Raw genomic sequence first — 12,568 nt, 5'->3', positions numbered from 1 at the left:
AGTGGCCAGTGCCACGTAGCTGGTTAACTAATCACAGTTATTTATTGGTTTTGCATCATGTGTTTTCTTTAAATACTGTGGGCTGTCTATAAACAGAATCAGAACAAAATACGTGGCATTTTTTCTATATGTATTGCTCCAATAGAAGTTTTGTGGAGGTGTTCTTTGCCTGTTTTACCTTTGTGTTGCTATTTATTTGTCTGTTGATCTTATTTGCATGATGCATGCCAGTATTTCTCACTGCAGTTTCTTGGGTGGGGGGGAGTTTGCTCCTTATTCTCCTTAATTTAGGAGGCTTAAGTTAACAAAACATATCAGCAAATCTGGTCAGTGTAAAGCCTTGTAAATGCAGAGAAGACCTGTTGTCTTTGGAACAAAAACCTATGAAAAAAGTGATATTTCTTTGAAGAAAGTTTTGTCGTTATTCTGTGGATTTCTATTGGGAAGTCCAAGTCCTTCAGGCTGCAGGAGGTGGTTTTATGCTGGATCCTGACGGACAGGCTCTGAGGACACCACTGGCTGTTCATCTGTGCTGCTCTCCATCACTCTTCCTGTTCATCGTAAGAAAACTCTTAAAAACTCTCTTGGGAAAGAGACAAGGCGGAGCAATAAAGCCTATGAAACCTGTCCCATAAGTCACACGTTACATCCATGCCCATGTCAGGCATCCCACCAGGGTTTAGGACTTCGGCATAAACTGAAGCAGCGTGGTGAGAGGGTGACTCTTGTCTGGGTCCTTCCTTGGGAGAAGTGTCCGTGTATCATGGTGCAGGTGGAGTAGCTGACTCCTATCAGTGACATTTAGAGCTGATACACAACTGTCTTGAAAGCTGAGCTGTAAACAGAAATGACATCAGGAAAAAGGGACCATCACCTTTTGTCATAGTTCCTTCTTTGTTTTTGAGTCAAGATAGTAAACCTGAAATCAATCCAGCTTGAAGCTTTCCTGTGCTTTCATTGTGAGCCGCAGCGGAGCTTGTAGGAGCAGAGCAGTGAGAATCTCAAGGCAAATGGTATGTGGGAATATAGAGAAACATTTAGAAAAACAAATGTGATGAATTATGTGCTGCTGACACTGTTTGAAATGATCCCTTTGAGGCTGCTGGCACACGGTTCACGTGCAAGTACTGAGGCAGTGAAGCTGCCCCTGTTTTGGAGCCCCCTGGGTGCCCACCCCAACTCAGAATGGCTGTCATCTGTTCCTGCTTTAAACTGAGGGAGATGTGAGCTGAGCCCTGGGGAAGTCCCTGCTGTAGTCAGACAGAAAACGTTTGCTGGAGCTGGAGAGAAGCGAATCTTTTGTGTGGAGCCATGGGTGGCTCTGTGGGCAGCACCTGAATGGGCACTGCCTCTTTGAAGTGGCATTGGTGATGTAAAACCACATCCCAGGGTAAGCACACTGGTCTCATGTCCCTCTATACAAGGCACATCATCTCCCCAAAAGATTGTCCTGAGTGGAGGTGAACAGCCCGTGGTCCCAGTTCTTTAAGATATCTATTTGAGCTCTGGGTAAGTGTGAAGCCAGGGAATGGCCACCATGGCCCAGCCCTGTGGTGAGCTGCGAGGTGTGAGCCCAGGCCGTGGGCTGGGAAACCAGCACTTGCCTCTTAGCTATGGGCATTTTGCTATGCATTTAATGACAAAATGAAAATGCAAACGATATTAAAACCATTGCTCTTTAAAGTTCAGAGAGGCTCAGAAATTATCACAGTCATTAGGCAGTGGTTTTGGTTATGTATGAAGTGAGATCAAGCTCTGTGCAGGGTGGTGGAGCCCCCAGCAAGTCGCTCAGTGTCCCTATCTGCTGCAGCCATCTCATGTGGGGTTTTTCATCCTAACAGGTCTGATGGGTGCCGTAATATGGGTAGTCTCTGTGGGCATTAGCATGACATGGGAACCAGCCTCTCCTGCTGCAGTTAAGAGGCCTCATCAGAGGGGGAGCGGCCTTGGGTTGGGCTCCTGGGCTGTCCCCTCCAGGGGCTGTGGATGGTGGTGGGTCCTGTTGTGCAGAGCCCAGGCAGGAGCCAGGGGTGCGAGGCCCAAGGAGTGATATAGGAGGATGCTCAGGAGAGCCAGGCATAGTCTGAGCCTCTCTGCAGCCAAAACTCAGCAGACCCAACAGTTCTTACTTCCCACCCTCTGGAAACATTCCCCCAGAATACTGTTAGCGGCCCAATTAGCATTTCAGAATTCTCAGCTTGAAGGTGCTGGTTTCAGAAAAGTTAATGGCAATTTGTACAGCATTGAGCAGTCTGGCTGGCATCAATATGTTCTTAATCCCCCATGCGGCTGTTCAAGCTGCAAACTGAAATATATATTTTTTTTTTTCAGTATTGTATACAAAGTAAGGAAGCCTGAAGTGCATAGAGTAATGATGCCAAAATTACTATGTGTTTTTTTTTCTCCTAAGCACACAAGGAACTTGCAGCTGCTTTCTGCACATTCTCCCCTTCCACAGCTTGCCTCGTTCAGCTGTCTGACTCAGCGTGCACTGCTCACACAGTGATTGATGGTCACCTTTGGGTCTCTCTGCCCATTACCCACAGGTGTCACAGGTCCCACTTGTGTCAGAATGAAGAGATGCTTCCTTGCACAGAAGAAATAAGCTACCTTCATACAGCTTATACTTCCTCTGTTCTGATTGTATGTGCTGAAGTAGCTACATGTGAAAAATCAGAACGAATAGATAGGAAAAAAATCATGAACTCATACATAAATGCCTGTGTGAATACCTGTATTTTCTGTCTAACATGGTATTCCAGGTGCTGTGCTCCTCTTGAAGCAGACAGCACCCACTCATTGCTGCAGACGTAGTAGCACAGGGCTTTGGACTTTGCTTTACAAACCTACCTGGACTGTGATGGCACACATTGGGGTTGCTGTTTCATGCCAAGTCCTGGCAGGGTCTCACATAGGGAATCAGGCTGCAGGCCCAGTTTTAGCCAAGAGCAAAGCCTGTTGAAGTCAATGGAAGTCTTCTTGTTGATGCAATGGGCTTTGGAGCGGATTTTGGCCTTCCATGTCCTTCAGAGCAGTGTTTCTAATGTAAACATTTGGCATGGTGTGAATAGTAGATTATTTTTATCCTTTCCTTTATCCTTTCCAATGCCCACAGCTTGCATTGGCTGCCAGTGGTCCTGAATGTGCAAAGGTGGTGCCAGCAGTCTGACATGGAGAAAGGGACAAAAGCCATAACGTGAGTTTCATGTGACCAAGGGGATTCGTTCCCATATCACTTCATCCAGTTTGTCACAAAGAAGGAATTGGCCATTGTCAGTGTTTCTGATCCCAGAGCCAGAAGCTGGAGAGTCTTGACAGAATCCATTACTGCCAGTACTATAAGCCCTGGAACTTCATAAAGTACTTCTCCATTATTTCAAAGAGTTTGTCTTATGGATGCTTATATACGTACTATTCCTAACCACAGAACAACCTTGTAGTGCCCAAACAGTGGTTTGGAAGGGACAATTTTAATACACTAACTTTTTATGCAGTTGAGGCCGTTTCCACAGTGTGAGAATACGCATGCAACAGAGAGACTCTGCATTGCAAGACTTGCAGACTGTGAGGGAAACCAGTGTTTAGTGCAGGACTACTTATGTCACTTTTATTGGTGTCTGCTGGTTTTTACTGCTGTTTGCTCAGCGGGAAGCATGTTCTGGGTTCCAGGACAGGCAGCCAAATAATTCTCTGCTGTCCCAGTGCGCTGAACCAGTGCTGTTCACATTCTAATGTCACCTAAGCAGTGGAGAGGATGCTAGAACTATGGCATCTTCATCATTAATTCAGGGTTTAGTACTGTATTCTCTAAGTAGAGAGCCAAAACACCTGAGGTCTTTCATGTATTTCATTGCCACTACATCTTTGCCCTTTGTCAACCATTGCCACCCATCTGTTTCTTCTCTCCTCTGGACTCACAGACTGCTCTGCATAGTGCAACCTGCTGGACATTAACTCCCATATGTAAAACGTCTGCAAGCAGTGAGCAGTGGAGGTCTAATCATTAAAAGGCATGATACCAAGTGATGTTTGCTACCCATATATATGCCTGCTTCTTAGGAACTAGGAAAAGCAAGGGGTTATTTGAACCTATAGTGTGTCCTTGTTCTGTGTTCTGGCTAAGGCTGTGTGGCATCTGCTATTTCCAGATGCAGTATAAAGCAGGATTAGGGTAGACTTGTGTTGGAATATCTATGAAAGAATGTCCTGATGCTGAAGTATTTATGTAAAATATACAGCTTTAATAATTAACCCTAAGACCTTTTCATAGAATAAGCCAAGAAAAGTGTTAATTGTTTTCTTTCTGCCAACTTCCAAAAACAAACAAAAAGATCCTTTCTGGCCAGGTGCTGTCGTTGCCAAATACACGTTTCAGTTAAACATTGCTGTGTTTACATTTCTAGATAATAAAATTCTTTGGTTTATGGACTGCCAGAAGATAGAAAGTGGAGATTAAAGTCTCAGATTTGATTGGGTTTGTCGTAAAGTAAATGTATCATGAAACAACAGCTATTCCATAAATTCCCACTTACTAGTGTGCTTTAGAAGGATGGTGCTTTTGTCAGCTTTACTGTCTTCTCTTTTCTTGATAACATGCCTTCGTTAGCCCAGTATCCCACACAGGGATACAGCCAGGCAACGCACACGCTGACCTGTAGGGCTGCTCCACAAGGTGCAGCATTCCCCCTGTAAGGAGGGCTGTCCCACAGCAGTGACTGAAGCCATCTTGCACCTGCCAAAACGTGATGGAGGCTGTTTAGAGCTGCATCGTCAGACCTTTGGAAAATCTCACTGTCTTAGAGCCTTTCCAGCAGAGTAACAGATGGGTTGTGCTCATAATTGGGTGTCTGCATATGGTAGGCATGTCAGACAGTGAAAGGACGTAAAGCATTACTACTCCATAAAATGCTACTTTCTGATACTGCTTTTCTCCCATTTCTGGCAGTAAACTTTTGAAACTACACTCAGAGTATTCTGGGAGCCTCAACACACACACATCATCATGTTCTTAGGACGGAATTCAATTACCAGTAAAGGACAAGGCAACGTTTCCACTTCTCTCATTGCAGTTGCTTCAGACCCTCAAAGTGAATGTTGTGTGCTGGAAGCAGAATGGATACTAATTTGGTCGCATAAAACCTCAGACTGTTTCGGCTTTCCATGAATTTCTCAATGAAAAGAACGATCAAACCCAGTGATTCTGCTCTCAGACACGCTGGGGATCTGAAAGAGCTGCTTGTCCAGCAGGCTGTATAGCAGAGCCAGTCTTTTGTTGCCTATGGCACACATACTTGGCTCCTTTTTACACTCTTTTTATTTTGATGCTTTACAACAGAGCAGGACAAAGACAAATTTACTTTTAAAGCACAACTTAATTTTGCAAGATCCATAGCTATATGTCCCTGCCCAGTTTTCTTTTGTGCTGCCTTCAGAACAACAGGGCTGTGTGGTATCTGACATGGGGCTTCTTGCAGTGATTTATTAACTGTGTCAGAATAGCTGTTGTGAATGCTGGGAAGCTCTTGTATATTGTGACAGTTGATATTGATTATGACAGTTTGTAGACCCTAGTGTGTTGTCAGACAGTGGATTGTATTTTGTCTTCTTGCTATACATACCATGGGCCGTAGATCATAGTGTTTGCTTCAAAAAAGGACCCATTGTCCAGTATGCTCATTCGTTGCTGCTATGAGAGCACTTCTGTAGGGTATTGTGCAACAAACAGCAAAATAGTTGAGGCACCCTGTGGGACGGACAATCAAATGTCAATTGCTTTAGGGAAAAAAAAATGTGATTAGTTTATTCTGCTTCTATTCTTTCAGTGGAACGAGCTGTGCAGTTGTCAGAAGTGAGTAAACTGGTCTGAGTCTGTTACTTACGAATATAAAATGCATCCTGCATTGGTTGTTATGCAGAAGTCCACAGGCCATGCCAGTGGAGGAGGTTCAAAATGAGGACTGGGGCTACTGATAATTTGTAAATATTGCAGTCAGTGCATTTGGGACTTAGAATCATAGAATCATAGAATCACTCAGGTTGGAAAAGACCTTAAAGATCGTCCAGTCCAACCATAAACTAACCATACTACCCTAACAGCCCTCCACTCAGTCATGTCCCTGAGCACCATATCCAGGGATGGTGACTCCACCACCTCACTGGGGAGCCTATTCCAGTGCTTAACAACCCTTTCTGTAAAGAGGTCTTTACAGAAGGGAAGATGCAACTTGAGGCCATTTCCCCTTGTCCTGTCACCTTTCATCATTGAGAAGAGACCAGCCCCTCTCACTGTAAGCACCTTTCAGTTATTGGAAGAGAGCAATAAGGTCTGCCCTCAGCCTCCATCTTCCCAGACTAAACAGCCAAACTTCTCTCAGTCTCTCCTCATAGGGCACATTCTCCAAGCCCGTCACAAACCTTGTTGCCTTTCTTTGGACCTGCTCCAGCACTTCCATGTCCTTTCTATACTGAGGTGCCCAAAACTGAACACAGTACTCGATGTGAGGCCTCACCAATGCCAAGTACAGGGGCAGGATGACTTCCCTAGTCCTGCTCACCACACCATTCCTGATACAAGCCAAGATACCATTGGCCCTATTGGCCACCTGGGCACACTGCTGGCTCATATTCAGCTGACTGTCCATCAGCACACCAAGGTCCCTTTCCATCAAGCAGCTTTCCAGCCTTTCCTCCCCAGGCCTGTAGGGTTACCTGGGGTTATTGTGACCAAAATGCAGGACCTGACACTTGGCCCTATTGAAACTCATGCCATTAACCTTGGCCCATCGATCCAGTCTATCCAGGTCCCTCTGTAGTGCCCTTCTCTTCTCAGGGCTTCGTGGGAGCTGAAATGTTTCTAGAATGAGGCTGAGGAATAGGAGAGAAGCACTTCTGCAAACTTGGGAGAAAGCAAAAGAGGGCACGTGCACTGCTGGGATGGGCACCTCAGAAAGGTCACACCAATTAATGACCTCTTCTTACTGTTTGCTTTTAGCGAGGCAGTAGTAAAGTAGCACAGAGGAGAGAAGATTTGTCTGTTTTGCTTAAAAGTTGCTTCAGCGTGAAAAGAAAATGAATAAAAATCAACCAAAAAGCAAAGTAGGTGAGCTGAGCTTTTACAGACACTGTGAATGGGAGGATGGAGTCAAAAGCCATTTGGTTAATTATGCTGTTATTATTTACTACATTTCTACTGTATTACTGGGGAAAAGCTACCAATAATAGGTTTGTTTTTAAGACAAAGAGAACTTGAGGTGCAGTGATGACTGTGGACAAGAAAGGAGCCGTTCTGATTTTTCTGTTCTTGAAACCCCATTTAAAAGAGACCATAATGGATCATTAATATGCACTTTCAGATGATAATTGGTGGGAATATGGCCCAATAGCAGTGTGTGCTGTTCGAATTTTAACCTCACAGTGTTTTCACATTGATTCAAATGCAGTTTCTGCTGTGATTTTATATTAATGCAAAAGCCATTTCCATACACACTTTATGGTTTGATTGAAACAAATGCAGTATCATTTGTGAAAGTGTTGTTTCAGGGACACTTTGGGTCAAGCTTGGACCTGGGAGAGCTGGATTCTGTTCTTAGCACCTTTGTGGGGCTGAATGTTGGCCATTCAAAGCAGTTCATCCCTCATGGCATAATCTCATCTCCAGTTGTAGTGATTGATTTACATTATGAGATCTTTGAGAGGGAACATTTCCTATCAGAACTCAGTCTGGATTTTGTCAGGGGTTTTATAGATGCTGTTGTAATAGTAGCTGTATTTTATATAATAATAGCTGTATTTTCTTAACAAGTCCTTAATGTTAGCAAGGAGACAGAACAAAAGGGGCTTCGTTTCAGTGATGATGCACTTTCCAATTGCACGTTCACTTTGAATTTGGATTAATTCTTCCATTAATAATTGTGTTTAGTAATGAAAGAATGCTCAGTATTTTGTACATCTGTAGCACTGCTTTAAGCGTACTGAGATTTTACAGTGGCATCTCTCAGCCTGGTGTCAGGTATTAGTGCTATGCGTGTACTTTTGGATTTACTGCAGGAGGTGGATGCATTTCCCTCTCACATCCTGGCGTCCTCACTGCCTCACAGTCCTGTTTAATTTCTCAAGGACTGCGGGAACATCCTTGTCCATGATCTGAAACCTGCCCCCTGATGTCTCTTATATTTCTCTTTTCCCTTCAGACGGCGTCCACAGCGTTACGGCTGTCTGCACCCTGCGCGTCACCATCATCACGGACGACATGCTCACCAACAGCATCACGGTGCGGCTGGAGAACATGTCTCAGGAGAGGTTCCTTTCTCCTCTCCTCGCCCTCTTTGTCGAAGGGGTGGCAACAGTGCTCTCCACCACCAAGGACGGCATCTTTGTTTTCAACATCCAGAATGACACAGATGTCAGCTCCAATATCCTGAACGTGACGTTCTCGGCTCTGCTCCCTGGTGGCATTCGCAACAAGTTCTTCCCCTCTGAGGACCTGCAGGAGCAGATCTACCTCAACAGGACACTGCTGACCATGATATCCACGCAGAGGGTGCTGCCTTTCGATGACAACATCTGCTTGCGCGAGCCCTGTGAGAACTACATGAAGTGTGTCTCCGTCCTCAAGTTTGACAGCTCGGCCCCATTCATCAGCTCCAACACTGTCCTGTTCCGCCCCATCCACCCCATCAATGGCCTGCGGTGCCGCTGCCCGCCTGGCTTCACTGGCGACTACTGTGAGACCGAGATCGACCTGTGCTACTCCAACCCGTGCGGCAGCAATGGGCTGTGCCGCAGCCGAGAAGGGGGCTACACTTGTGAGTGCTACGAGGACTACACTGGTATGTTTTTATCTTATCTTTGGTCCATGATTTATAGGTCAGACCATCAAGCAGGCCGGCTCTGTATCGATCTGAAATTGCTGACATTCTTAGTCAAAGGGAGAATAACTCCCGACAGAGCTTTCTGGTAGAGGGAAGGCTTGTGTCACATGTCACCTCGGGTAAAGTGTGCATCTCCAAGTGCACGTGGTGACAGGAACCATGCACTCCAGGTCAGGGCAGGGGAACAGCAGCTGCTGAAATGATTCCCACTGCACGAATTTCATAGAATCGTTTGAGTTGGAAAGGACCTTTAAAGGTCATCTAGTCCAACTCCCCTGCCATGGACAGGGGCACCTACAGGTTGCTCAGAGCCCTGTTCATCCTGATCTTCAGTGTTTCCAGGGATGGGGCATCCACCACATCTCTGGGCAACCTCTTCCAGTGCCTCACCACCCTTACTGTAAAAAATTTCATCCTTATATCCAACCGAAATCTCTCCTCTTTTAGTTTGAAACCATTTCCACTTTGTCTTATCACATCAGACTCATCTCAGGAGTCTCTCGGCCTTCTTATAGGCCCTCTTTAGATACTGAAATCTGTGTTCAGAACAAGTTATACAAATGCACGTAACCTGGTGGGCACTGCTGAGGGGGCAGGCAGCCGCAGTGAGGTCACTAGGCCCTGGGACAGGCTAGGGACGATGATGGCTCATGGTGCCCAGAAACCACAGCAATGCACATCTATGGGAAAAGCTGCGAGTCAGCTCCAGTTTGTAAATATCCAGATGAATGCATCTTCCCAGCTTGTGTCCAGTGGCCGGTTGAGGAAAGTACTTCTCCACATCATGGTCTTGACGGCTTATAAAGATCAAGGTGCTGCTTCTCAAATATTTCTGAGATGTTATGGAAGAGCATTAGCTGAAGGTTTTCTGGTGCTTCTGTAAAGTCAGCGGGATTATTGTAGTGTTTGAAATTGTGCAGGCATCTACACATTCTGCAGTGACATGCTGCCTGCCTGCAGCTGGTGCTGATGGTTTAGCTACATCTGTTGTGACCCCCACAAACAACAGCATGGCAGAGGGGACTGCTCCCAGAACTGCCTCTCACTCCTGAAGTTATAAAAAATTGAAAATATAAATTATTTAAGCCTCCATATAAAATAATTTACATGATGTGAATGCCCACAGAGCTGGATGCAGCCCTCTAGGTTTGAAGGGTTTTCCTTCAGTTTGTGTGGCTGTTGGCTCAGGGCTGTCATTAAAAATGCAACAGTGAAAGGAGCCAGCAATCAGTGAGCAGGGACATGGCAGCAGCACAGGAACTGGGTAGTCTCCCCAGCACAGAAGATGCTTCCTGGTACCAGAGAGGCTCAAAGTAGCCATACCTTCCTGGGTAGGGGACAGGCCTTTTGCTTGACTAGTGAAACCTTGAGTCCGGTTGTGATGGCTGGGATATCTGGTCTTCACTGAACAGGGATTTTCTTAAAAGGCTTCTTTTGTGTCACACAGTGAAATACATTATAAAGTCCCTTTTCTATGCATGGAGATGATGCGTGATATGTGAAACATTAGACACCATTAAATAGATTTTGTGACCGATTATTATATAAATACGTTAAATGAAATTGTTGTAGTATCAATAGGAATGGTTAGAAGTGGCAAGTTTCATTGAACAAAGATATGCATACAAATAGACCTAATTCACTCATGAGGTTTTGAAATGACATATGTTCCTGTATCAAATTTTGAGGGTCTTTTCCTGGAAATCATCAGAATAGAAAGATTAAATATACTTAAAAAGGAAAGAGGAAAATTTTACATTAATAATACATGAATGTATTTAAAAATTAATACTGCAGTCATAACAGCCTCAGTGCGTATTTAGAAGCGAAGCACCATGTTATTCATACACAAAAAAAGGTTTTAACTTTTACTGTATTTTTAGTACATGTTTGTCATATTCAAGAGGGCCCTGGAATCCCTTGTCCCGTAAATTGGTACAAATATTGAATATCTGTTTTAGTGCTGGAAACAAAAGTTTAGTATCTGCTTTGTGACTGGTTTGTGCAGCTTGGGCTCAATGTTTGTGACAACGTTTTTTCCATCATAGCTGACACACTTACCCACATGTGGTGGTCATTACTTGGTTATCTCTCAGTCCAGCGATGAGAGGTCAAAAATGTTATCAACAAGCAATCTAGTACCAGAAATATTTTATGAAGTGCTTGATCCATTATTGCGTCTTATCGATCTCCTTTAAGAAATGTGCTATTTTACATACAGTTTTTATCCCTTCTTTAAATAGTAGATCATGATCTAGTAATCAGAATACTGCATTTTCTGCTTATATATTAAATATTCCTTGTTTGCAACAAAGCAGATTTGATATCTGTTTAATACTTAAAAAACATAGGTTTGGTTCAAGAGCAGCAGTGTGAGTTGACTCCCATAATGCAGGAAATGGGAATAGCAGAACAGAGTTTGGCAGACGGCATGGACAGAGAAGTGCAAAGGCTGGGAGGTGCTGGCATTACTGAAGTATTACCATGGGATTAACTCAGTGTAGTAACGTGTATGAGGTGCTTGTGAATCTCTGTAATAACGGTAGAGGATGAAATATTAATGATAACAGCCCGCTCTGGGAACTCTCATGTTTCAATTCCCCAATTAAGAGCTATGTAGAAAAATAATTACAAAAAAATACTAAGATCTATCATCTCTCTGGTAAGGTACACTGCAGGTTGATGATAAATCACTACACAGTCACAAGCCTGCACTGAATCTATCTGCCTGGTCACCTGTTCAAAATACAGCTTTTATTTCCTGTGGCAGATAATTATGTCCTAACGTAATCAGATGGAATTTCCCCCCATTTTTCCACCCTGCTTTGAAGCCCTCCATTTGTTTTGATGTAATTGTTAGTCATTTATACACGATGAAAGTTCCTCTGTCTTCAGGAGTCTTCTGTTACTTGCACGAAGGTAAGCTGAGCTCTCACAAGGTATTTTTGAAACCTGAATACTGGGTAGTTTTTGGTGAGTTGAAATTAGCTTTACTTCCTGTGGTGCAAGGAGGTGAGTGGACAAGGACATACATTTCTAGACGTGTTTTTCAGGATAGTGACCTCTTTAAGTTCTGTTATTTGTGTACTGACCCATGCACAGAAGTGGACAGCGTGCACTAACAATGCTGCTATTGATGGCAGGGAGCTGCATGCCTGACCAAAGGGTTAAAGGACCTCATTTAAGCTAAACAAACACATGTAATGAACTCCAACACTGGGGAAAGACAGCTCAGTTTTTCTGGCTACATCTTTTGTATCACCGAGTGCTGCAGAAGAAGTTGAATTCTCTTACAGGTGAGTTCTGCTTGGGCAGAGCAATGTCTGCACTGCTCAGGGGAGAACCCCTGTAGGATGGAGTATAAGTGTGATTCACACACATGGCGTAGTTGCAGTGGCAGTTCCCTGCTGAGCTGTACATTCAGCCCCATCTTGGTGCTTCCAATGGGACACATCCTATCAGTTGGTTGGGATTGCTGTTGTGCCGGCAGCCCCTGCAGCAGCCATCAGTCCTGCTCAGCAGCAGCCACAGCGTTCTCCTCTGTGGTCTCACTCCCAAAAAGTGAAATCAAGTTTTCACAGACCAAAAACACTTCAAAGGGGAAAAAAAACTCCTGAGATAATGAAGAGATTTAATGTTCCCACAGTTCTCCTTAACCTCCTTTGCTACCTCTCCTGTAGCATGGAGCAATTTCAAGG

At 44.4% G+C, this 12,568-nt stretch overlaps 1 protein-coding gene across 11 annotated transcripts in view; it reads left to right on the top strand.

Annotated features, from left to right (window-relative positions):
* CELSR1 (cadherin EGF LAG seven-pass G-type receptor 1) overlaps positions 1-12,568 on the top strand; it is a 132,232-nt gene that overhangs the window by 43,746 nt on the left and 75,918 nt on the right. For all 11 annotated transcript variants that reach the window (XM_085512462.1, XM_085512323.1, XM_085512368.1 and 8 more), the window contains exon 2: positions 8,190-8,828. In XM_085512462.1, coding sequence (XP_085368588.1) covers positions 8,190-8,828 — 639 coding nt within the window. The remainder of the gene's footprint in view (positions 1-8,189; positions 8,829-12,568) is intronic.

The sequence above is a fragment of the Coturnix japonica genome, chromosome 1 (assembly GCF_054131305.1).
Source record: "Coturnix japonica strain WE chromosome 1, WE-NBRP24, whole genome shotgun sequence".
Taxonomy (NCBI): domain Eukaryota; kingdom Metazoa; phylum Chordata; class Aves; order Galliformes; family Phasianidae; genus Coturnix; species Coturnix japonica.
Note: the sequence above shows the minus strand (reverse complement) of the source record. Positions and strands in the feature narration are given on the sequence as shown.